Source organism: Acanthaster planci, linkage group LG04, assembly GCF_054643075.1.
Source record: "Acanthaster planci isolate LZ-2023a linkage group LG04, COTS_SCS, whole genome shotgun sequence".
In the NCBI taxonomy this organism is placed as follows: domain Eukaryota; kingdom Metazoa; phylum Echinodermata; class Asteroidea; order Valvatida; family Acanthasteridae; genus Acanthaster; species Acanthaster planci.
In genome coordinates this window covers 16580093-16605616 of record NC_141780.1, presented here as the reverse complement: position 1 = coordinate 16605616, position 25524 = coordinate 16580093, and the positions used below count along the sequence as shown (strand labels likewise).

Here is a 25524-nt window from a genome sequence, read left to right as displayed (position 1 = left end):
TGCAACCGTGTCCCATACCTGTAGCACTTTGCTTGTCTGGCAAGAGTTATGAGTTCTGGTTAACAATACTTGTGAACTTTCTCAGGTGATTATGAAATAGCTCAAAATGCAGAGGTGCATATACGCGGTCTGAAATACTCTCACAGGAAATGCCTAAATTGCAAGTGGAAGGCACAGACATCCAAGAACTTCCCAGGTCTACATTTTCTCAACAGTGTGTGGCTTTTAAGTCCTGAAAACTGCTATGCAGATGAATGCATGTACAAAAAGATATGTAGCCCAAAATGTGTATGTGCCAAATTTTGTATCCTTTCCTTGCAATCTTTGTTCGGTCAAGTGCTTCTTAAAAAGGAAACTACTTCAAATGTCAAGGTAACAGTTATAACACAAAAAAGCCTTAACCCTAACCTTTCCCAACCACACAGAATTAAACAGTAGTAAAGTGTTTTATTCTGTGGGGATAGGTCTGGTAGGCCCATAACAGCTGGCTTTTGCATTGGGTTTGGCATACCTCAGAAACACTAAGTCCAACAGCCTCTGTGCACAAAGTGTTTAACTTTGTGTGAATGGGGAAGGTTAGGGCCAGCAACCCTTGGGGGGCTAGGGTTAAAGGTGTTGCTCTCTAACTGTGGCCCTGTCTCAACCCTAATTGGGTTTGTCGCAACTATACATGTAGTTGGACAGATGCTACACTTGGGGCATAATTAAAAACATATAGGAAACCTTAAGAATTAAAACTCCACAAGACCAAGAAATACTGGTATGAAGAACAAAACAAAAACAAAACAAAACTAGAGAAAAGTGTTTGTAAACAAACACAGAGCTGGTTCGGGACTGTTTTACCAACAAGATAAGTATTGTTGATCAAAGCTCTCAAACTAACCCAAATGCTGGGTTGAAAACGTGTACAAAGTCAAGGGGCTGAAATAAATATTGAAAAAACAAGAGTAAATCACATGACGACGTCATCATGACGTCATTTATATACAATAATTTCTGTATCAAGATTTTTGTTGGCTGTCACTTTGAAAACGAGCAAACATCCGAAAGGGTTCAAAATTGTGCCTTGGAAACGTGTACAAAGTTAACGGGCAAAAAACCCCATTTGGAGAAACACTGCTCTTTTAAGTTCGTGTCATGTGATTTGCGCTTAAACTGAACAATTTTATGAAATATTACTTCATATTCGGACCCTTAGGCATATTACAAATAAAACAACACGGCGTAAAGTACCCGATTTCTCCTTTGTTCTGATAGTAATCTTGCGCCGAAGTTAAAGACTACTTGTTCACTTGTGTTAAGTAGAAAAACGTGTACAAAACCTATGGGGAAAAATTAAATATTCAAAAATGAATATAAAATAAGGGGATGATGTCATCATGATGTCATCATGACGTCATCCCTTTGCAATAAATCTTGCATCGGGGTCTTCGTTGGCTATCACTTTGGGAACGATCAAACACTGCAAAGTTACCAAAATTGTCGCTGAAAAACGTGTACAAAGTCAATGGGCTATAAACTTGTTTGCGGAAACACTGCTTCTTTAAGTTCGTGTCACGTGATTTGCGCCTAACCTGAACAATTTTTATGAAATATTACTTCATATTCGGACTCTTAGGCATATTTCAAATAAAATAACAGAGCGTAAAGTACCCGATTTCTCCTTTGTTCTGATAGTAATCTTGCGCCGAAGTTAAAGACTACTTGTTCACTTGTGTTAAGTAGAAAAACGTGTACAAAACCTATGGGGAAAAATTAAATATTCAAAAATGAATATAAAATAAGGGGATGATGTCATCATGACGTCATCCCTTTGCAATAAATCTTGCATCAGGGTCTTCGTTGGCTATCACTTTGGGAACGATCAAACACTGCAAAGTTACCAAAATTGTCGCTGAAAAACGTGTACAAAGTCAATGGGCTGTAAACTTGTTTGCGGAAACACTGCTTCTTTAAGTTCGTGTCACGTGATTTGCGCCTAAACTGAACAATTTTTATGAAATATTACTTCATATTCGGACTCTTAGGCATATTTCAAATAAAATAACAGAGCGTAAAGTACCCGATTTCTCCTTTGTTCTTATAGTAATCTTGCGCCAAAGTTAAAGACTACTTGTTCACTTGTGTTAAGTAGAAAAACGTGTACAAAACCTATGGGGAAAAATTAAATATTCAAAAATGAATATAAAATAAGGTGATGATGTCATTATGACGTCATCCCTTTGCAATAAATCTTGCATCGGGGTCTTCGTTGGCTATCACTTTGGGAACGATCAAAGACTGCAAAGTTACCAAAATTGTCGCTCAAAAACGTGTACAAAGTCAATGGGCTAGAAACACGTGTGCAGGAAAACTGCTCCTTTAATTTCATGTCACGTGATTTTTGTCTAAACTGGGAAAAACTTTTTTCAAGATGTGGGAAAAACTTATGAAATATTATTTAATATTTGCACACTTGGGTATATTTGCGATCGAACGGAAGGGAAAATTTAGTCTGATTTCTTCTTCGTTCTGGTAGTAATTCTGGGTCGAAGTTGAGGACTGCTCACGCATTATGCAGGACAATGTGTGTACAAACCCTATGTTGTGCAACAACGCCATCCATGGTTCAATATGGGACAGTTTCTTGACAATTGAAAGCCCAGGTAGGTGTGACCGTAATTCTGCAATAGCGCCCTCATAGCCTGATATAGGACAGTCCGAAAACTGTGTGCAATCTGTGTACAAAGTCTATGGGGGAAAATTAATTCTTAAAAAATCAATAATAAATAAACTACTGAAGTTATCACTGTGAATTTCTTCTAGGACCGTCCTTGGATAATCACACAACTATCCACCAAGTTTGAAATTGTTCTGATTTTCCTAGATGCCGAAGTGTACGGGTAGAAGAACTTGGCTGAAGAAGAAGAAAAAAAAACTAGAGAGAAGTGTTTGTAAACAAGTACAAACACAGAGCTGGTTCGGGACTGTTACACCCACAAAATCAGTATTGGCAATTGTGATGGAAAAACCGCAAGCTATGAGAGAGTAAACATGAACAATTTAATATTCTGGACGTGACTCATACCCCCGACAAAGTGTTATTTATAATCAGTTTCAACAAGTGTAATTGGATGTCTACTTCTGAAGATAATCTAATGTGACTTGTCACGTGATATTATTTTCACGGTTGAGAGTTTGCTTTGTACTTTGTGGAACTTCTCACAATAGCTTAAAAATTATAATACTTACGTAAAGATAACATATACGACTTCTTCGACTGTTGACGTCATCACGAGTGAATGTGATACCAGTTACAAGAATTGTATTTCTTTAATGTCACGTGACTTGTCACCAGATGAGATCAGAATCAAATCAGATCAATTTGGGTGTGAAACCCTTCCATTTCCAGCCATATCTGTATCATATGACTTTTATTGATTTTTAAATATTTCTATTTTTAAGTATTTCTAATTTCAGTTTGTCAAAGGTATTGCCAGTAAAGTTTTTTCTTAAATACCTGTATTACGTTATGTCAGACGTTTCTACTGATGATAGCTTAAATAGATAAATTTTGTTCTTCGTGTCAGTGCAAGGACGTCACTTGTCGGTCATTGTCGATGGCATACTTCGACCTAGTCTTGGCCCATGGCGTTGTTTATAACCGACTCACACGAAGGCCCTGAGTGTGTGTGGGGTGGGCGTGTTCTCGAGCCGTTTGTGGATGGGTTGGGGAACGACAACAATGCAACAACGTCTTATCTAAGATTAACTTCGACCCGTATATCCTGCACAGTTCAAAAATTTCCGGTAAAGACGCGGCTGGAAATACGTGAAAATGAACGATACTATCCAAATGGAATATTTTCTTTCTTCTTACTCATTTAATTGTCAATTTCATTTATTAGCTGTTTCGGTCACCGGCCGAAACAGATATTGGTTTTGTGAGATGTTTTTTTTTTTTTTTTTTTTATTTCCTCTTCCACATCAAATCCCATTCCATAACATGGGTTTTCATTCTGAGCAGGACTTCTACCCTTTTGCAATTTGCGATCGACTTCAAACTTGGCAGGTACTTCAATTATCATCCAAAGATGGTCCTAGAAGCATGACGTCATCATGACGTCATCACGTGATTTTTAATTGAATTTTGAATATTTAATTTGTCCCATAGACTTTGTACACAGATTTAGGTACTCATTTTTGTCACTTAGCGGTGTTCAATGTCCACCACAGTTACACTTCGTAAAGTCCCTGAGGCAAATGTTTCATCAAATGAATGACGTCGTGATTTTTTATTGAATTTTGAATATTTAAATTTTCCCATAGACTTTGTGCACAGATTCAAGGCACGGTTTCGGCAACTTCACGAACTTCTATCTTCATCAAAGTTACAAGAAGCTACTGCCCTAATACAAAGATGATTGCCGTGTGATGATGTCATTATGACGTCACCGGGTGTCAAATTACAGGCAATTTAAAAGTACAAATTAAATATTTAAAATTTTATAAAACATCATCTGTTAAAGATATAAGCTTGATTCTTTTGCCAAATGTCAAGACTAAGGAAAGTCTTTCTTTATGACACATTGCTTGACCTGTGTGACCTCTTCTTCCGGTCAAACTGGAAGTGGCTTCTCATTGTAAAACGGTAATGGCTGGGAAATTGATTCTTTTGCTAAATGTCAAGGTAAGAGAAGGTCTTCCTTCAAGACATATTGCTTGACCTCTGTGACCTCCACTTCCGGTCAAACCAGAAGTAGCTTCTAATTTAATAAAGATTAGGACGAAGAACTTTATTCTTTTGCCAAATGTCAAGGTTTGGAAAGATCTGTCTTCATGAGACAGTGTGTGACCTTTGTGACCTCTACTTCCTGTCAAACCGGAAGTAGCTTCTAATTTAATAAAGATTAGGGCTAGGAAGTTGATTATTTTGCTAAATGTCAATGTATACACGTCACCTAACTTTAAATGATGCTTACATCATGAACAAATGCTTCTTATCTGGCAGTCATAAACAATTAATTTGGAAAAAAATTGCCGAAACAGCTCAGTGTTTGTTTACCAACAAACACAACGTCCATCTAGTTTCAATTATTTGTAGCATTGTTTCAACTGTAGGGCTAGGGTATTTAGGAAATTTATGTTGATGTGAAATTGAATTTAATAAAGTTTGGAATATTTCGGCAAGCTGTTTCCGGAAAGTCAAAAATTGACTGTCTGGGTCACGCGACCCTCCTGCGTACACGTAGCTGATACTAGATTGAGAGTAGTTGGAGATTTTTGGTCTGCCGGGGAATCAGAATAACTTAGCTCATATTGAACTTTGTACCCAAGACTCCTGCTCAAGACGGAGTCTAGTAGAGGCAACACAAGAATTTGGTGGTGATTGCTGGGAAGGAGGTTTTTCATGAGTGGACACAAGCGCAACCTCGTGAACAATCCGTCGTTTGTTTTGCGCAGTATACAAGACCAATTGCAGGTCAAGACTGTCTCGTGTATTAGTGGTGCATGCTGTGCACGTACAATAATGTTCTGCATTCTAGCTACAAGCTGACAAGACTGTGCATGCATATGTGATTTCTCATCAGTGGTGTGACTCTAATACGGAAGTTTTGACGATTGAATGTGACGTTGAAAGAGTCGATAAGATTAACAAGGAGAGAGCCTAGCCAAGGTAGGTGATATAGGTAATGTTATTGAGGTTAGAATGTGGGAATTGAGTAACGTTAAGTTTGTGGTACTTTTAGGCCTAAGCGATTTATTGTTTGGTGATGTGAGATTTGAACCATTGGAATTGAAAAACTTTTCAAGATGTCTCTTTCCTTGACTAAGTAAGAAGATGACATAGTTTTAGTCTGCTGTTCAGGTGGTCCATCAATGCAAGAGGAACCTGACGGGAGAAGGCTTCTATGCCGGGGGCAGCTAGTCCCAGCATGGCTGTACCGTGTATTGTTAGGCAACCACCTGCAGCTCTTTACTAATTGACATGTTGAAGTCAAAGTCGAGAAAGAGTTGATTTGTGAGCTGCAGTTACTATAGCTACAGTTAGGTGTATTTTGCTTTTTATGGGGTTTTACAGGGGTAATGTGAAAGTGAAGAGTTTGTCAAAGACAGGTCCGATTTAGTTTGTGAAACTGTTGTATTTTAATGTAGTAGATTTCCATGAAGGTGATATACGATTCTTCATATTTTTTCTTTGATTTTTTGCGACTGTTGTGGGTAATTTTGAAGGAAATTGTTTTCATGTGTGTGTAGGGTTTGTGATTTCAGAGTGTTTATTTGAGTTGTTGATAGATTGACATTTTTTATCTTTGTAGATGTCAACACTGAAGGAATTATTTCGGGAGAAGAAGTGGTATGGGTCTCCCATAAGAGTAAAAATTGTATGTCAGGGATCTGGTGGAAATGAAAATCGGTATGGGGTAGCTGATGGGACATTGGCAGCAGAAATGGTTTTGTATGAGAAATCCCTGGCTCCCAAGATCATGTGTGGAACTTCAGTAATGGTGATCAATGCTACATTGAGAGAGGGTGTACATAAGGTTGTTGAAATTCGGAAGAATGCAAGAGTTTGCAAAACTGGTACAGTTGAAGTTCCACATCATCTGGAATTGGAGGCGAGTAGTTTTGTGAACCCTGCACCAGCAGCGTTTCTTTCAATTGCAGAAGTGAAGACATCACCATTGAAAACCCTGACGTCAGTGAAAGGACAAGTGGTTGGTGTGAGTAGAGAAATTTGTTTCAGTTATGATGTGCATTTTTTGGAAAGAGTTCCATGAAGTGCACTCATTTTCCTCTTTAGTAATCAGTTAGTCCTCAGAAATTAATTACAGGTCAGATAAGTCAATTTTAGTAGTGAGAGAATACAAGCATTTTCAATGAAAACACAGTTTTTCAGGCCAGTCCCGTAGGGTTTGTACACATGGTGTCAAGTGCAGTTTTTATAGGAAAATCTTCCACATTTTGTTTGCTAGAGTGACATGTAAAAGTTGTGGTTAGTCTACATTGTAATGTATATGTTCATTGTATGTATTGTTTATGAGAAGGTAAATATTTCATTTGAGCATTGTTTCTATCTCTGTTTACAGCAAGAAATGGCAAAGACGGTGTGTGCTAAAGGGAGAGATGTTGAAGTGAAAAATATTACAGTAAGAGAACAGGGTCATTCTTGTAGAGTTGCGTTGTGGAGAGACCAGTCTTCAACGGATGTGAGCATTGGTGATTTTCTGGAAGTAACCAATGTTGTTGTCAATGAGTTTGATAATGAGAGGTATGTCAACACAACAAGACATAGTGTTGTGACGGTAAGTTGTATAGTGTTTTGTTTTGGTTGTCATGTATTGATTGGAATGGAGATGAAAGGTTTGATGTGTATTTGTAGTATTTGTGAAAATGTAATTGTGATTTGTTTTTTTTAAAGAGATGTATTGATACTTTTCTGGTAGAGTAGGTTTTGGTCAAGTGAAATGTTTAGAGATATTTATACATGTGTATGGAATTGAATATCAGTGGTAGATTGTTTTACATATAAATAGTGTTTTGTAAGCTGTTGCAGGCAGAAGTATGCTACTGTATATGTGTCTTTTTGCTAAATTGTTAATTAAAAACAACTGATGTTCAAATTGCATCACCTTTTTTCATATCTTATTTCTGTGGATGACAAAAACTTGGTTTGGCCAACTTTCATGTCAGGGCTCACTACATCTGAGCAAGGGCAATAAATTTGGAGCTGGTCTTTTGAGCAAAGGGTATTCCTGTGTAGAAACAAGGCCACGCCCCCAAGGGGATTGATTTTGTTGGTCTGGACTCAATTTCAGGAGCTGGCCTGTTTATCTGTCAAGCCCTTAGGTCTGCTTGATGTGGGTAGATTGGAGGAGACATGGGTGTTTTTTCCCTTGGCTGGACGTATGCCTGGATGAGGGGGGGTTGGACTTGGAAGTGATGGTTAATGTCTATTTTATGCAGGACTGAAAAAGGATCCCTCTGCTTAGGAAAAAGTTTTGATTACTAACAGAAGTAGATTGAAAGTTTTTTTCTCTCTGAATAGTATTAGCAGGGCTCTGTGATGTGCATATGTTGCTGCAGTACATAATATGAACAAGTATGACATCACCAACTGAGCAAATCTAGCCACTCCATCTAGAAAAAATGAAAATGCTGTGCAAGGTTTTTAATTTGAAAGTCTTGTGTTTGAAACGTCTATTTTTGTAAAATAAATTTATGGATATAAGAAGTTGTTATAAGGAATCACTGTTGGTAGTGACTTTTGTGTCTTACATAAATATACAGTGAAGAAGATAATATTATTGTTTTTGGTGTTTATTGTTTTATAGAAAGTGAACCGAGAAAAAGTGCTGGAAGAAGCGGAGGTCATCGGGTTTGACTGTGATATTGGTGAAGACAAAGTTCAATTGACAAGTAACCAGGAAGGTTTTCCCACATACACCATTAATAAGGCATTGTTGAAAGAAGCATTTGGTGAAGGGAGTGACGATATTGAAGTTGAGGAGTTGTTGATCAGCAGAGTACCTTTCAAATGTAAATTTGTTCTAAATGAGAAAGGGATGGATTGTTTTTCTTTAATTGTAGATTAGTTTAAGTGTATGTTAGAGTTGTGTAGAGGACATCAAGGAAGTTTAGTATTTAAGTGTTGCAAAACTCTTGGGTTTTATTGGTATTTCTAGGTGCGAGATCTGCATGAAAAGGCAATTGGGTTTTTTGTAATGAGAAATATTGGATGTACACAAACGTGGATGGACATACAATTTTTGTTGTAAGTATGACGTGCCAGTTGTCTTATGGTTTAAAAATGGATAATTAGGGAGTTAATTTATTTGTTTATGAAAGTTGCCTGGGAAATCGTTGCATGTACAGGAGTTTGGCAGTGTACATTATTTTGGTTGTTATTATGAGTTGCCAATCGCTCTGAGTTTTAGACATTTATAGTTAAGCAGTCAATCTAGTTGTTTGTTCGGATATTGTCTGGCAAATAACTCTATGCATATAAATGTGGTTGGACACACAATTTTGGGGGGTTGTAGTTATGACTTGCTTATTGTTTCTGCGTTTAAGGTGGATAATTAAGGAGCCAATAGTTCCAATTTCAGGCTTTCTATTGGATGTAGACAAGTTTGGCTGTGTGCATTATTCAGGTGGTAGTTATGACAAATGATTGGGTTATATTTGTATAAGACATGCATAACTTAGGAGTTCATTGACCCTTTTTATATGAAAGTTCCCTGGCAAATCATTGCATTTACATAAGTTTTTGTTGGGCACAGAGTTTGGGTTGTGGTTATGATTGGTCAAATTAGTTTTGGGTATAAGACATGCATAAGTAAGGCCATAGGGCATCTTTTAATGGAAATTTGTAATTGGCATATCATTAAATTTACACGAGTTTGGTTGTGCACATTATTTGGATTGTAATTATAACAAGTAAAATCATTCAGTTATACATTGGTTCTGTGTTTTGGTATAGTATCTAATAAAAGTGATTGGAATTTGTTTTTGATTAAACTGTGGGCATATTGCATTTACACAAGTTTGGTTTTGGATATTGTTTGAGTAGTAATTAAAACTTGCTAAATTAGTGGGGTAAATTTGTGTGATCAGATTTGTTAGAGGGTATCAGATGTGTACTAATAAAGAATTAATTAGATTTTGTTCTTTATGAATATGTTTGGGCGTAATGCGGTAGTGTATTTTACACAAATTTGTCGTGCACATGCATTATTTGGGTTGCAAGTTTAATTTGTGAATGCATGATGGTATACAGGTATTATTTTTGAGTATAAAGCATGGAGAGTGAGTTGTTAATGTGACTTTTTATGAAACTCTTAGGGCATATTTTGACAAGTTTGTTTTGGTGGACTATTTTGATTGTTATTTTGACTTTCAAGTAATTGTGTTATATTGGTATTGTATAAGACATCTATATGTATGCATAAGATGCATAAAACATCTATAGACAAAGGAGTGAATTGGAGTGTGATGAAACTGTTTGGACATATTGATAGTTTTGTGTTGGTGTGGTTTTATGGGTATGTTATAACAAGTTTATCTAGAAGGTCAACTAGCTATGAAAAGATGCCCAAGAATGTTCATGAAAAACATCAGAATCAGGAGATCAGCGTTTCAGAATGTTAGATAGACTGCATGTGTTTTTGTTGTGTGTTCATTTGGAATGTTACAAGATGTATCTTACATTCATATTCAGCTGAATTTGAAGTTATTAGTACATGTAAATGTAGTTGTTTTTGCTAATTTGGTTCAGGGTAGTTATGTAGTTTGGGGCAGTTAGAAAATTTGTTTTGCAAAGTTAGCTAGTTGCAGAGTTGCAAGGTTATATTCATGAAAAATAGAGTGGAAAGTTTGTTTTTATATTTTCAGATTTAGATGTATATGCAATGACCAGGCTGATTGTGCATGAGTTCTTGATACTGTAGATATGGTATACACGAGATTAATCAAACTTACCATGGTAATCATCGATATTTTAAAAAAGTTGAGTCAGGGGTGATGTATTTTTAGCTGGGGAATTGGATAGAGCGGGTTGAATGAATGATTGAACAGAAATGTATTTTATTTTTGCTTCTACTTTTATTGAAGTTAAAGTCAGCAGAAGAGCTGGACTTTCTACTGTTGTCATTAAATTATTGATGCTTATAATCATAGTTGGTGGAAATTATGGAAAATAGGAGTAGCATGTGTTAAAGAAAATCAGTGTGTAATGTTATTTATGTACATGTGTTCTGGAGAAAGTTCAAGTGTTTGTTCGTTTTTATTAAAAAAACATTTAAAAACATTTTGGTGTTCTTCCTTGTTTCATGAATAAGGTGTTTGTAGTTGATAAATTAAGAGATCAATTTCTGTTGAGTACTTGTAAAAATTTGTTTGGATTCTGAAGTAACCGGATAGATGGTGCGTTTATCTTAGTCCAGTCTTGTTTTTATATAAAAAGTAGTGTGAAACAACACTTTTGGGGAGAAGTGAATTGTCCCTTAGGAAGGGCATAAGATATTGGATTAGTGCAACTTTTTTTTGGGGGGGGGTGAAATTGAGTTAGAAAAAGAGTTGTCATTCGGCTTTGGTGACTTCATTTGTTGTGTTGAATCTACAGTTATTACAGGGTGTATCAAGAAGGTATTGTCTTAAAAATATATTTAGAAGATAAAAATTTTTAGCAGGTATGTTTAAAGAGGGAAAGGGAGATATCTTGGTTTTATTCAGCTTAAGATTAATAATGTCATGGCAAATGAGTTCAGACTACTTTTATAAATGATCCAAACATTTTGGGCCAATATAGATATTGAGTGTTTGAAGAGTTGAAGCCTATGTATGAAGGCTGAAATGCATTATGTACATGTATCTGATCTGTTCGACTTTTTAGGAAGATAATCATTTCATATATTTTTTACCCGGTCATTATTTTGTAGATCAGAAATTTTTTTTTAGCACACGTGTATTTACATTGCTGCGTGATTACTGTTTATTACTTTTTTGCATGTTGTTTGTAGCCATTTTTTACAGACTAAAATATTTAAATTGGATTTGAAGATGAAGTTCAAAAGAGTTCCTCACGTTGTTACTTTTTTTTAAAACACTGTTCATTTTGATCATTTGAAACATTTGTTAGATCAGCCTAACATTTTCAAGTGATTGAAAATGGACTTTTTTCTAAATGGAGAATTCTGTTGAACTTAAAATAAATGTTTGAAAAGAGGGGTGTGTCGTCGCATAATCGGCGAAAAGGAAGGTTTTTGGTAAATTACCGCACTTGACTGACAACGTGAAAATTTATCAGTGCGGTTTTGAGAACTAAACTGGACAGCGCACCGTTTGCGTGCTGCGCCAGCTGAGTACCGATGACTGTTGCGTGGACAGCAATGGTCTGTGGCTGGCCGGCAGGAGTGGAAAAGTTGGAAAGTAGCAGTGCGCCCTCTTTGTATGTAGGTTCGTGTGGTTCCATAGAGCTGTTTACGTATTGAGCTATCTGTTTTCCATTATTGGTACATGTGAACAATGAGGTCTGGTATCTAGTGTAATCGTCTTTTCCGTGAGGTACGCTCGATTGTCTGAGCATTAGACCTTTTTTGTTAGAAAAATGAGTCTATGAAGACATCTATGATTAACCTACAGTTTGTCATGATTGTAAGATGGGCATAATGAATGTGTTGTGAAGGTTAGAAATAGAATCGATGGTTGTGGGTTGTGAAAATGAAGACTTGGTGGTTAGAACAGGCTTACAGTTACACAAGTTATGTAGTGTTCTGGAGAGTTGGACATTAGAGGAGGACGTAGCTTAGGCTATGTTTACATTGTAGGTCTAGGCGTCTATGGTTAATTAACTTTCATGGTATAAAAAGGCTTGTCAACTACATGCATTTAGCTAGAACAGAACTCTACACACAATTATATGTATGTTTTTTAGAAGTTATGATGTAGTAAACATTAGATTGTAGTTGAATGTTTGATTCTGGTATGTACTGTGGTAGCTCAAACTATGGAGGTAGATGCTTAAACCCTCATTTTGGGGGGGGTTGTGTAGGAGGAGACTGTGTTCCTACAATAAGATGGATAATTACATTTCATGTTTTAAACCCACCTAATTAGATAGTGTTGAAATGATGTTAAGTAACTGCAGGGTTAATTTTGTTAAAAGACGTCAGGGTTTTGAATTGTGAAGAAGTATGAAGGTGAGCAAATAGTAGCTGTTCTGACAAATGATATAGAAGAGTCATGACTGCATGGCATATTTTTCAGTGAGAAATGTTGTATTTGCTCACAATGTATAAATCTAAATTTCTGAATAACAGAATCAGTGCAATTTGAACATTGGTGAATTTGGTTTTTTAGGGTGACCAGTTGGTTTGAAATGATTAAAAATGGTGAAACAGTAAGGTGTGTGCAATTGGAAGATGTGCGAGTTTTATTGCTCTGTATTTAAACATCAGTTGATGAAATGTGTGGAGTTGCATTCAAAAATGAATGAAATACATTAGCAGCTCAGCTTTGCTAAGGGGCTTTTTGAAAATACACAAAAGAAATCCTGGTGTGGTACTTGTTGATGTAGGTCAAAAGGTACTTTCATTTTGTCATTGGAAAAATGATGAATGCACAAATTTTATATGCATAACATGACAAATTACTTTTGTCTGATAGACAATGTTTTTACTATTAAATCATGCAAGGAAAAAGTTGCACTCTTGTCCGCAAATTTAGTTTCACACTGGAAAGTGAAAAAAGTATTCATTGCTTTACTGGAGCTAAAACAAACTTTATTACTTCATTTTGAAAATTTATTAACTCATTTAAATTGAGTTTTACCTTACTCAATGTACATTATAAACACTGAATGCTCATTGTGTTAACTGAATGCTTGTGAAGAAAACGCAAGCTTGACTTGGGTGGGATTTAAACTCACAATCTTCTGCTTTCTAGTGTAGATGTTGTAATCACTTTATCGTCAAACTTGATATTTAAGTCAGCAAGGAAAAAGCTGTTTGATGTTCAATAATGGGTAGGTCTTTTTGAGTGACTTCAAGACATCTCTTGTGTATAAGGTTGACCGAGGTGTGCATGTGCTGCTGATATAAGTTGACCAAAGGTTGTTGTAATATGTGTCGCAAATTTCTGCAGAGAGGTGTGTTCTTTAACTTTTTCTCAGATACATTCTTGATGTCATCTCAGAGGGTATTAATAAGATTACAGTGAAGGGATCATGCTGGCATTTCATGCACTCAATCTTCTTGTCTTGCAGATAGCATTTGGTGACTTGAGTATGTTGATGTGCTACATTATCTTCCAAAAAGATAAACTCATTAACAATGGTTGTGTTATATGGCAGACAAAAATTCAGATTCGTTTTCTTGTATAAAATTCTATAAAATGGATGATTTAATAGTAAAAATGATACCTATTGGGCAAAATTAAATTGTCAATGTGTCCATCATGTTTTGGAATGACAAAAATCATTAAGTACTTTTGGATTAAGTCAAAGAGTATGAGATGGCGACTTTCTTTTTGGTTGAGTGTATGTGTACATGTTTTTGTTTTTTTTTACAGACTGCTTTTGACTTTTGAAATGATGATGGAGTGTGCTGTCTTCTGTCCCAGGACGAGCCAGCTACCTGATGAAAGTCAGGTTTACAAGAACCAGAGTAAAAATCCTGGCATGAACCAGGTGCCTGGAGAGAACCAGGTTAATCAGAACCGAAGCCCAAATCCTGGCATGAACCAGGTACCTGGAGAGAACCAGGTTAATCAGAACCAAAGCACAAATCCTGGCATGAACCAGGTACCTGGAGAGAACCAGGTTATTCAGAACAAAATAAAAAATCCTGGGAGGAGCCAGGTACCTGGGGAGAGCCAGGTTTATCAGAACCTAATTGAAAGACAGGAAATCTTGAGAGATGATGAATTTGTTGAATATAACATGTGCGGAAAGACAGGTGATAGGTATGACTTGTGTGGACTTGGTCAAACAAGAAGTGATACATTGAAGAGGAGGGTTTTTGATGAAAGTAATGTGTCGAAGTGCTATTATTTACAGGTTGTTCGACCAAAGAAGATACAGTTGAAGAAATTTCGAAAAGAACATGAGAAAAAGATGCATCAGGAGAGACAAGACAGAGTGAGTATTTTAAAACAGAAAAGAGGAAAGAGATCATCACTAATTGGTAATTTACGTGGTTTGAAATGGCTGAAGCAGTATGGTTGGACAAAGCACAGTGGTGGAGGACTTGTTTTGGACTATGTTGAAGAGATGTGGGAAGGAAATGGCAGAAAGAAGCAATCACGACAGCACAAGAGGAAAGTAAGAAAACAGGTATTTAGACAGACACACAACATCAGGAAAGGAGGAAGGGTTATTGAGTACCGTATAAGCAAAGAGGATAGAAAGGTACATAAAGAGGAGCAAAAGTCTATCTGGTGCCATACAAAAAGAAGCATCAGTACAGTTTTGAATAAGATGAAGAGTTTGCAGGACAGTACCAATGAGAAAATGAAGAGAATGAATTACATTCACAAGAATACCTGTTTCCAAAAGCAGTCTTCACAAAGAAAGAGGAAAGAGCAAAACAAAAGAATCAGAAATTGTGATGGGGAGAGATCGGTTGTGATAGAAAGAAACTCTAGTGGTAATGAAAACAAGCAGTGTTGGATGTGTGATGAAATTATCAAGTCGCATGAGCCTAAAGTGCAGTGTAATTGTGGACTGTGGTATCATGTAGAGTGCATGGGATTTACAAATGGTATGACAGATAGTGTCTTAGTAAAGAAATCGGTTGTATGGATATGTTGCAAATGCCGAGGGAGTAACTACTGTAAATGTTTATATGGATCTCTGGACATTTCTATAGATTTGACTATGTATGAGGAAATGCTGATGAATGGTTCTGAAGAAGATGTAAAGAAACAGTCGGAAGAGGATTTTGACAAAGAAACTGTTGAAGGTAAGAACTTCAGAACAACTTATGAATATGTGAAGACAGTTTCAAATGGGTCTATAGAATGTAAAGATAAAGACTCCTCGACTGAAAGAACAAAGATGGTTTCAGTGAATTGTCTTTCAGTGAAACAAACTGGAAAGTTTTCAGGAAGTATGTTTGGTGATGAAACAAACAATAAGGAATTGGAGACGAGAAGAAGATCAGGGAGAAAGAATGAAGTGACATTTCTGAATAAAAGTTCAGAAGAGATAATATGTAAACAGTCAGGTGGTTATTCACTGAGGAGTAAGAAAAGCCAGTGTCCGAAAGTATGTGATGAGGGTGAAAGTCAAATCAGTTTGACAAAGTCCAGTGGAAAGAAAAGTTCAAGTGGAAAAAATGAAAAGGTTAAACATGATGTTGGTATCAGGAGTGACAGTAATAGTGAAAGCTGCCAGTCAAGAAGTGTTTATGATAATCAAAATGAAATGTTAAAAACAAAACATGAAACAGGGTATGAAGTTTGCAATAAGGAAGATTTGTCATATGATAATGAAAACGGGGAGATGAAATTTAAAAAGAGACCACACGAAATTGAACAATGTAAATCTAAAGTAAAGAAATGTAAAACTTCACCTTTGGGAACTCATCAATCAATGACACTGTCACAAGAGAAATGTAAGTATGCAACTAGTAGGACAGAGAGAAGCTACCATGGAGAGAGAAGCTGTAATAAATCAGAGGCAATCATTGTACAAGGAAGTTTTCATCAGGGTGATTATAGATTTGGATGGAGTGCAGGAAAACAATGTGTAGCCAATAGCTTATGCTGTGTGTTATATAGTAAAGTGAAAGATTTGAAAGAATGGGGCTGTTGTGATGTAGATATTTCCTTGAACACTGGAAATGAGTTGTACAGGCATTTATCTAGGAGTTCAACAATAACTAATGAATACTTGCTAATAAATGAACTGCCAAATGAATTAGATTTGCTTAATCACCATTTCAGTATGAAATTTCATGATCCTGTATTTGGAATGTTTAGAGAAGAGTGCAATTTGGCAGAATTTAATTTGATGCAGTTCAAATGTGCAGTAGAACAGAATCTACAGCAATATTATGCAAATTTCTTGAGTTTCAGTGGCAATACATTTGTAATAATTGCTCAAGGTGGGATGTACTATATCTTTGATTCTCATTCTAGAAATAAGCAAGGTTGGCAAGTCAGTGAAGGTAGAAGTCTGTTAAAAGGTGTAGCTACTTGGCAAGATGTATACAGGCATTGTACTGATTTAGCAAATTCTATGGGTGTCCATGATGAGCAGTTTGAAATGACAGGTGTGTCTGTGTGGTTAGATGAAGAAATGAGACATGATATGGATGGGAATAATGCCATTAATACAAATATATCTCGTAATGTCAAATGTTGTAGTTCTGAAATGAGTTTGAAAAAAAAAGATGAGAATGGGAGTGATGTGGAAGTTTTGCAAATTTGTGAGATGCAAAGGTTTCAGTTCATTCCCCTGACATATAATAGGAAGCAATTACTGTGTAGTGAACATAAAATGGGCCAAATATGTCTAAACTGTAATGAAATACGAGAAACATGTGAAAGGATGGGAAGACCTAACTCTGTGAAAAAAATTAAAGGTGATGGTAATTGCTTTTTCAGAGCTATTTCATTTGCCCTGTCAGGAACTGAGGATAATCACATGCAACTGAGAATGGCCACTGTGAATTACTTGTTGAAAAATGGAGATAAATTTAATGGGTTTCTGCGACAAGGATTTCTCAGTGTTGAAGAATATGTGGTTAGGGAATTGATGTTTAATTGCGGAACATGGGCCACAGAAGTTGAAATCATTGCAATGGCTCACATGTTAAAAACAGATATATACATGTACACATTTGATGATGTAAATAAATGGTATGTTTTTAGTGGAAGTGTCATTGATAGAGAGGCTGTAAGATCAGATGAGGCCATTTACTTGTATCACAGGCAAAGAATTCACTATGATGTTGTGTTATCAGTTCTTGAAATTACAAGACAATGTAATTGGCAGGAGGATAATGGTGCAAGTGCAGAGTGTATATGTGAGAATGGATGCAAAGCAGATTCAAACAAAAAAAGGCGAAAGCGAGTAAATAAGAAATTGCAGCAAAGAAAGAAAAGGGAAAAAAACAGGAAAAGATATGCACAGAAGACTAAGAATGTGGAAAGAGTCAGTGAAGGGTCAGGAAAATGTGATAAATGTGAATTAATAGGCAGATTGGACATTAAGAATTTGAATGAGCGATCGGAAAATAAATACAGTAGTGACGAGATAAAGCAGAGAAAAAAAACAAGTAATCAGAAGAACTATCAAAAAAATGGGAAGAAAAAAAAAGAATTACTGAAAACAAAGTATAATAATGATGTGACTTACAAAATGAACAAGTTACAGGTCCAAAAAAGGAGATATCACATAGATGAACACAGAAATGCAGTTTTAAATTGTAGAAAACAGAGTTATTGGGAAAATTCCGAATACAGAGAATTAAAGATCAGCAAGGGGAAAATTAAATATGCTAATAATGTAGAATATCGAAAGAAAGTAATAAATCAGGGGAAACGAAAATATTCCATTGATGTTGAATATCGAGATAAACTAAAAAAAATGGGGAAAATGAAGTACTCCAAAGATCCTGAATATAGACAGAGACTTATCAAAACGGGGAAAACAAAGTACTCCAAAGATCCTGAATATAGAGAGAGACTTATCAAAACGGGGAAAACAAAGTACTCCAAAGATCCTGAATATAGAGAGAGACTTATCAAAACGGGGAAAACAAAGTACTCCAAAGATCCTGAATATAGAGAGAGACTTATCAAAATGGGGAAAGGAAAGTATTCTAATGATCCTGAATATAGAGAGAGACTTATCAAAATGGGGAAAGGAAAGTATTCTAATGATCCTGAATATAGAGAGAGACTTATCAAAATGGGGAAAGGAAAGTATTCTAATGATCCTGAATATAGAGAGAGACTTATCAAAATGGGGAAAAGAAAGTATTGTGATGATGCTGAATATAGAGAAAAGTTGAGTAAGGAAGGGAAAAGAAAGTATTATGAAAATGCAGCCTTTAGGAAGTACAAAATAAATAAGTATAAAACTAAGTATCAGCAAGATAGCTCATTTAGGCTCAAGGAAATAGAAAGAGTTAAACATAAGTATCATGACAATGCTTTGTACCGAAAAGGACTTATTGATAGAATAAAAAAGAAATATCTTTATGTATGTTCTTTCAAAAAGAAATTGATACAGTATGGCAAAATGAAGTATAAAAAAAATTCTGAATATCGCAAAAAGACAATTGATTGGCAACTGAGACGTAGGTTAATTGACAAAGAGAAAAGACGTAAGATGTGTTTTGTAATCAAGAAATTCAGAGAAAGTATATCTGAAGGACCTGATCATGTGTGTGCTTGCTGTCACAAACTACTGTTTAGAAAGCAAGTTACAAAGTGTAAAATAGAGAAATACAAACATCCAGTACATATTAATAAGAAATACTTGCATACTTGTCAAGAATGTGAATCAAGGTGTACTGTTGGAAAATCTAGCAGGTCACAGTTATGGATATGTTTTACCTGTCATAGGAAATTACTTGATGGGAAAGTTCCTGCTGAAGCATATAGCAATAATTTGAAAGTTGTTGAAATTCCAGATGAATTAGCTTGTTTGAATACACTAGAAGAACATTTAATAGCAATAAATGTGCCATTTATGAAATTAATTGCATTACCTAAAGGAGGACAACATGGTGCACATGGACCAGTTGTGTGTGTACCATCAAATATAGTTGACACAATTAATGCATTACCAAGACCTGAAAGTAATGATCAGATGATTAGAGTTAAGTTAAAAAGAAAATTAACTTATAAAGGATATTATCAATATCAGTTTGTGAATAAGGAAAATGTAGTCAATGCTTTACTTTATCTGAAACTTAACAATAAGTGGTTTACTAATATTGAAATAAATACTGCTTGGATCAGTTCGTTGTCCAAAGATAATGCAGAAATGGATGAATCCATACACGATGTCAAAGAAGTTGTTGATGAAAGTAATCATAGTGATGAGGAAACAGATGATGATCGTTTACGAGGCTTGCCACTAGACACTTGTCTCCAGCCAGTTGATATTGGACAACAAACGCTCGACCAGTATTGTGATGAAGTGCTGTGTGTAGCTCCATGTGAAGGCAATAGTCCAATCAGATTACTAATGGAAAAGGGTAATGAAGCAAAATGCTTTCCTGTTTTATTCCCATCAGGTCAGCCTGTATTTGATGATGATCGTAAAGTGAATTTGACACTCTGTAGATATTTTCATAATCGATTAATGAATGTTGATAACAGATTTGCAAGAAATATACAGTACATATTTTATGCTCAATATTTATCAGAGATTCAGAAAGTTATGTCTAGTGTGTCTATTGCATTAAGAAAAGGATGTGACAAGAAGTACAATGGAGAGAATGTGAATGCCTCGATGATCCGTGACAGGAACCAGTTGCAAGATATTTTGAAATCAGACAGTGGATATAAATTCCTCAAACCTATTCGTGGTATCTGATGATAAGAAAATGTTAGAATCTCGTGAAACTGGAGAAGATTGGACAGATGCTGTGCATATTTACCCTTGCAATAAACAGGTGGATGAGTACAATACCCAAACTTTGTTTGTGAAATGTACAGAATCTTGTGTTAGTATTCCAGCTAAAGACTTTCGGAGAGATGTCAAAAGTGGTAAAATGATACCTGTGCGGAAATCGTCAAAGAAGTCTTCCAGTACAGATTTGTCTGATTTATTATGGCTTGGTGTTGGTGCTAGAGTCATGCTTACAAGGAACCTGGATGTATCTGATGGACTTGTTAATGGAGTATTTGGAACTGTTCAGGAAATAGTAACGCTACCAAATGCAGAATCTCCCAAATATATTAAGGTAAAATTTGACAATGAAAACATTGGAACAAAATTGAAAAACCAATCCCTTGTTCGTGATGGTGACACAGTTAGTATTGAAGTGGTTGAAGAAAATCTGACAAAACAGTGTGTGAGAAATCAATTTCCTCTCAAGTTAGCTTGGGCTTGTACAAGTCACAAAGTGCAAGGTATGAGTTTAGAAAAAGCAGTGGTGTGTTTGGAGAAGACATTTTCAGCAGGACAAGCTTATGTCAGTTTGAGCAGAGTTGTTTCTCTTAATGGCCTTGTGATCCAAGGCCATTGGATGAAAAATATATATATTGTAATGAAGCAGTAGCAGAGGCAATGAACAAAATGTCATCATATATTATGAAGTGTGATCATGAAGACAGTAATAGTGAAGGCTTTGACAATGAGATTGACCTTGGAAGATGTTACAGAACAAGTATTGCTATGCATAACATTCAAGGATTGGAAGCACATTTCACAGATTTGAAAAGCAACAGTGATATGTTGTCATGTGATTTCATTTGCCTGACAGAGACATGGATTAATGGAGATTTTGATTGTGGTAACAATATGACCGAGTATGAATGGTATTACCAAACAAGAAACATGTCTTATGACAATTTGAGTAGTGTAAGAAGTATGTTGAAAAAACAATGCCATGGAGGTGTAGCTGTGTGCGGGAAAAAGACTAGAACATTCAGAAGGTTGAATTTGGCAGTGACCAATCTTGAGTGTATTGCATTCGTAGAACATGGAAGTTCAAACTTGACATTTCCAGTGGTAGTTGTTGTTCTTTATCGACCACCGTCATACACATTGAAAGAATTTGTAGAAGCTGTGGAAGTGATGTTAAATGAAATTCACAAGTGTTCAAGCAAGTGCATTATTATGGGTGATTTTAATGAAGATGTTTTGCATAAGGATTCTCAAGTGGAAAAATTTATGGATAATCATGGCTATAGGCAGTGCGTTAGTGGTGCAACAACTCAGAGAGGAACATTGCTTGATCATGTTTATGTGAGAAATATAGACAATGTTCATGTTGCAGTTGTTCCAACCTACTATAGCTACCATGAAGCTGTCATTATTCACTTCTGATTTTGCTGAGGAGAATAATTTGTTCTCAGTGTGTCTCAACTTTGTGGAATAACCCATATGAAAAAATAGTGAGGTCACAGTAAGTAAAATGTTTCAATAAAATATTAACATGAAAACATTGATACAAATTAAGATTGCAAGAAGTTTAAAAAGTTTAGCAACAGAGAACTTTGAAGTAGATGAAACAAGAATGATATAGGTAAATGTGAAAAAACTTGTTATTGCCATATTGGTATGAAGAAAAAAAGTGTGGTCAGGGTAAGCAAGAAGGTTTTAATATAACCAGAACAAGGAAAACATTGATAAAAGAAGTTTATAAAAATGAGGTTGAATGGAAGACTTCAAAGAACATGAAACAAAAATGCTAAATGTATATAACTATTCGATTTGAGTATAATACTGTGATCAGGATACCAAGAAGGTTTTAACTGAAAAATATGAAAAAGATTTGAAAATTTAAGAAAGTTAAGAAAGTATTGAAGGAAAGTATCTAGCAATGAGTTTACAATTCCTAAATTCACAAGTACATCAGCAAAAAAGTTAAGAAGAGACTGTGAGTTTAATAAAACTATTATCCATTAGATGAAAACTACATTAAGATGGTATTGTAAATGAGAAATTAGTGAATAATAATACTAATAATAAAACACAATTTATAACATACTTTAGCAGAAGCTTTTCAAAGACATAGGTCTAGATGTGAAAACTTTGATTATTTACAAAAGCTTGCAAAAATGTGTCTTCAGTTTTGGTGTAAAGAGTGTAAAGGATGTTCTGGTGTATTATGTGAATGGTGACATTTGTCATATTTGTGCAACTGAATACAATGGAAAATGACCATCAATGTAATAGTGTAGAATGTATCACTGTCACACTCATTGTTGAGTGTGACCTATCACTAGTCCACCACATCAATGGTGGACTACCACTGGCGACTGCAGTTGTGAGGCACCTAAATCATTCTGCTGATAGGTGCACGTCTTCTCTGTCTTCATAAAAAAAGATGGCTACAAGACCACCAATGTACAACTAATGCATGACACTTAATTCATCAGTTCTTATGAACATCCAGGGATAATGACTGCAAGTGACTGTATTTGTGGAGCTTTTCTATCTATGGAACTGTGACTGTCTTTTACTGATATTCAAGAGATACATGAGGACTGCACAGGTGTAGCTTGCAGGGTTGAGGATATGACGTGATGATGGCAATGAATAGCTGCTACTTGGAACTTTGAAGTTAACCCCCAGAAATGATTGCCATTCAATAACTGTATTCCCAGTTCTTCGGATCATTGAAGTGAAATACGGAGCATGTCAAGGGAAAACATTCTTGAATGGAAACTTGAATGTGGCAGTATAAACGTCATTCACTTCTAATTGATGGTGAAACCAATCACAAACTGTCATATGAAGACCAACATGTATATTCACAGGCATATCTAGCATTTCAGCACTCCCCAGTTAGATGATAGACTCTTCAAAATGGTGATGTCAGTTACCATAACTACAGGCAGGCAACATATTGTGCTGGGCAAAGACAAAACCATGTGTCATTTGAAGTGCCTTGATGTATCATTCAGAAACAGTTGAGTATATCTATGCTATTCTGTCAACAGTGTTGCTACTGCAGGTGTTATCAATACATTTCACAAAGCCATGTACTATATAGTTAAAGCTTCACTGCACCACTGACACTCTTTTAACCAATGTTAAAAATTGTTTCATGACAACACCATCAAGTATCAAGTAAAAATTCTGCAATTGAATGAACATGAGAAAGAAATTGCATTTACAATTGTTACTTATTCTTGCATGCTCTTACTTAACATTTATATTACAGACATTCACTTATTTTCTGTTCTTTCCGTGTCATTCTATTGCAGAGTGTATGCATTCTTGGGAGAATTGAATAAATCAGCCTGTGAGTTTTGAAGTATGGTTGCTGGATGGTTGCAGTTTCCTGCATTTAAAGGTATTGCTTGCTTAACAAGCAGTGAAATGTAGAATTATATTTTCTATCAACACTTCGGCAATCAGACATACAGCTAACAAAGGTTACATGTTACTTTCAATGTCCTTCATTTGGTCTTAGATGCCAAATTGTCTTCTGTTATCTCTACTTTCTCATTTTTATTGTAGACTGTTACCATAAAAACCCATAAGACATACATGTACTTGTACACATGTATGTACATAGTTCAGGAAAATAATGTCCTTGTGCTATTTTACAGTAGGTAACTCCAAGGGGGGCATTTCATTTAGATGCTCACTAGGTCAGAGGAACTTTTGAAGTTGGCAGATATTATAAATAGTTGTGACACATATACATGTACATGTATGGGCCTTCACAAAGTCAACAAATGAATGTATATACTGATTTTTTCCCCAAATAAGCACAGTTTAACTATGATGTTTTGCTTTTTGCAGATTATCTATAGCTTGTATATGTACAAGTGATGTCAGTATTCCCTAACACTAGTCATCCACTGTATCCAGTGCAGGAATTTGACGAGTTCATCACCACTCGGATGATTGACAGTTTCGACAGTCACTAAAGAAAATTATTAACCACATCCCATATTACTTTTGTGTGAGGAACAAATAATTGCTTTTCATTCAAACCTCACCTATTCTTTTTTATATTGCTATCATATCTTACAATAACTTTTAACTTGTTTATTTGTTGTTTCCCAAATTAGAAAATCAATTCATAGCTGATTTTCAGTTTTTGACATTTATAGTACAATTTCTGAAAATGTTAAACTAAGAGTGTCTACTGATTATTGCAAAAACTCACTTTGAGTTTTGTGACTTCTTATTTCCGGGCCACCCTGATGAAATGCTAGAAAATAAATAAATATTACATTGAATTATAACAAGAATACATGTACATGTACTGTAGTTTCTTGCAGTGCTAAGGATTACTACTGCTTCCAGCAGTGGCACTGATACATGAAACTTTGCCCAGTGGGATGTTGTGGAAGATGACTTAGTGTCAACCATTTCCACTTTCCACCCTGTAGAACTTGGCAGATGGTTCCAACAGTATTTCAGTATGATACAGATGCCAGTTTCAATCTGAAGTTGTATGATCTTGTGTACATGTATTCTGTAATCACCACACTCATTACTTTTCAATGTACAAATATGCTTGTAAAAACCATATCACCTTAATGACAACTAAAGAAATCAACTTTTAACATGTTATGTATGGTACCTTTGAGGAAACACTATAATAACAAGGCCCCTAACTTCTTGTAGCAGTCATGGTGCCTTGTATTAGTGATTGGAAACTAAGAAAAACAAAGACCTCGGACTAAATATTGTCATTGTACTTATGTTTTATTAACAGTGTTCTTTTTATCTGTGTTTGACTGTAACCAAGCTCATGTCATACAAATTAGATACACGCAAAGAAGTAAAATGAATAGCAAATAAGGTTATGATGTCATCATGACGTCATCCCTTTGCAATAAATCTTGCATCGGGGTCTTCGTTGGCTATCACTTTGGGAACGATCAAAGACTGCAAAGTTACCAAAATTGTCGCTGAAAAACGTGTACAAAGTCAATGGGCTATAAACTTGTTTGCAGAAACACTGCTCCTTTAAGTTCGTGTCACGTGATTTGCGCTTAACCTGAATAATTTTTATGAAATATTACTTCATATTCGGACTCTTAGGCATATTACAAATAAAACAACACAGCGTAAAGTACCCGATTTCTCTTTCGTTCTGATAGTAATCTTGCGCCGAAGTTAAAGACTACTTGTTCACTTGTGTTAAGTAGAAAAACGTGTACAAAACCTATGGGGAAAAATTAAATATTCAAAAATGAATATAAAATAAGGTGATGATGTCATCATGACGTCATCCCTTTGCAATAAATCGTGCATCGGCATCTTCGTTGGCTATCACTTTGGGAACGATCAAACACTGCAAAGTAACCAAAATTGTCGCTGAAAAACGTGTACAAAGTCAATGGGTTATAAACTTGTTTGCAGAAACACTGCTTCTTTAAGTTCGTGTC

At 35.7% G+C, this 25524-nt stretch overlaps 4 protein-coding genes and 1 long non-coding RNA gene across 14 annotated transcripts in view; 4 read left to right on the top strand and 1 right to left on the bottom strand.

The window, feature by feature from the left end:
- Positions 1-25524, bottom strand: part of LOC110974093 (uncharacterized) — an 89656-nt gene that overhangs the window by 60649 nt on the left and 3483 nt on the right. For 2 of the 8 annotated variants that reach the window (XR_015425113.1, XR_015425112.1), the window contains exon 2: positions 24294-24338. The exons of the other annotated variants lie outside the window; for them this stretch is intronic. This is a non-coding gene — a long non-coding RNA (uncharacterized LOC110974093). The remainder of the gene's footprint in view (positions 1-24293; positions 24339-25524) is intronic. 8 annotated transcript variants of the gene reach the window in all.
- Positions 6578-9066, top strand: LOC110973976 (uncharacterized). Its single transcript, XM_087135552.1, has 4 exons — positions 6578-6704; positions 7071-7286; positions 8316-8507; positions 9055-9066. The coding sequence occupies exons 2-4, from the start codon at positions 7077-7079 to the stop codon at positions 9064-9066; spliced, it is 414 nt and encodes a 137-aa protein (XP_086991678.1). The 5' UTR covers positions 6578-6704; positions 7071-7076.
- On the top strand, positions 12026-24287 carry LOC110974094 (uncharacterized). Of its 3 annotated transcripts, none has more exons than XM_087136385.1 (6): positions 12026-12135; positions 14050-14185; positions 14537-14617; positions 15348-15440; positions 23380-23468; positions 23924-24287. In XM_087136385.1, the coding sequence occupies exons 2-4, from the start codon at positions 14069-14071 to the stop codon at positions 15351-15353; spliced, it is 204 nt and encodes a 67-aa protein (XP_086992511.1). In that variant the 5' UTR covers positions 12026-12135; positions 14050-14068; the 3' UTR covers positions 15354-15440; positions 23380-23468; positions 23924-24287. The 3 variants fall into 3 exon arrangements, with proteins under 3 accessions (XP_086992511.1, XP_086992510.1, XP_086992509.1); XM_087136384.1 differs by having other exon boundaries at positions 12046-12166; XM_087136383.1 differs by having other exon boundaries at positions 12046-12166; positions 14050-14617.
- Positions 14750-15229, top strand: LOC147799426 (uncharacterized; the record flags this gene model as incomplete). The annotated part of the gene is made up of 1 exon (XM_087135419.1): positions 14750-15229. A coding segment is annotated over exon 1 (480 nt), but the record flags the coding sequence as incomplete, so codon positions are not given.
- Positions 16549-19749, top strand: LOC147799425 (uncharacterized). The gene is made up of 2 exons (XM_087135551.1): positions 16549-17343; positions 19734-19749. Exons 1-2 carry the CDS (start codon positions 16592-16594, stop codon positions 19747-19749), a joined length of 768 nt encoding a protein of 255 aa, XP_086991677.1. The 5' UTR covers positions 16549-16591.

Bases quoted from the DNA above. Each gene is read 5' to 3' on its own strand.
- LOC110973976 (XM_087135552.1), top strand. From the start codon at position 7,077: ATGGCAAAGACGGTGTGTGCTAAAGGGAGAGATGTTGAAGTGAAAAAT. The intron at 7,287-8,315 runs GTAAGTTGTATA...ATTGTTTTATAG, and splicing joins CAAGACATAGTGTTGTGACG to AAAGTGAACCGAGAAAAAGT.
- LOC110974094 (XM_087136383.1), top strand. From the start codon at position 14,069: ATGATGATGGAGTGTGCTGTCTTCTGTCCCAGGACGAGCCAGCTACCT.
- LOC147799425 (XM_087135551.1), top strand. From the start codon at position 16,592: ATGTACTATATCTTTGATTCTCATTCTAGAAATAAGCAAGGTTGGCAA.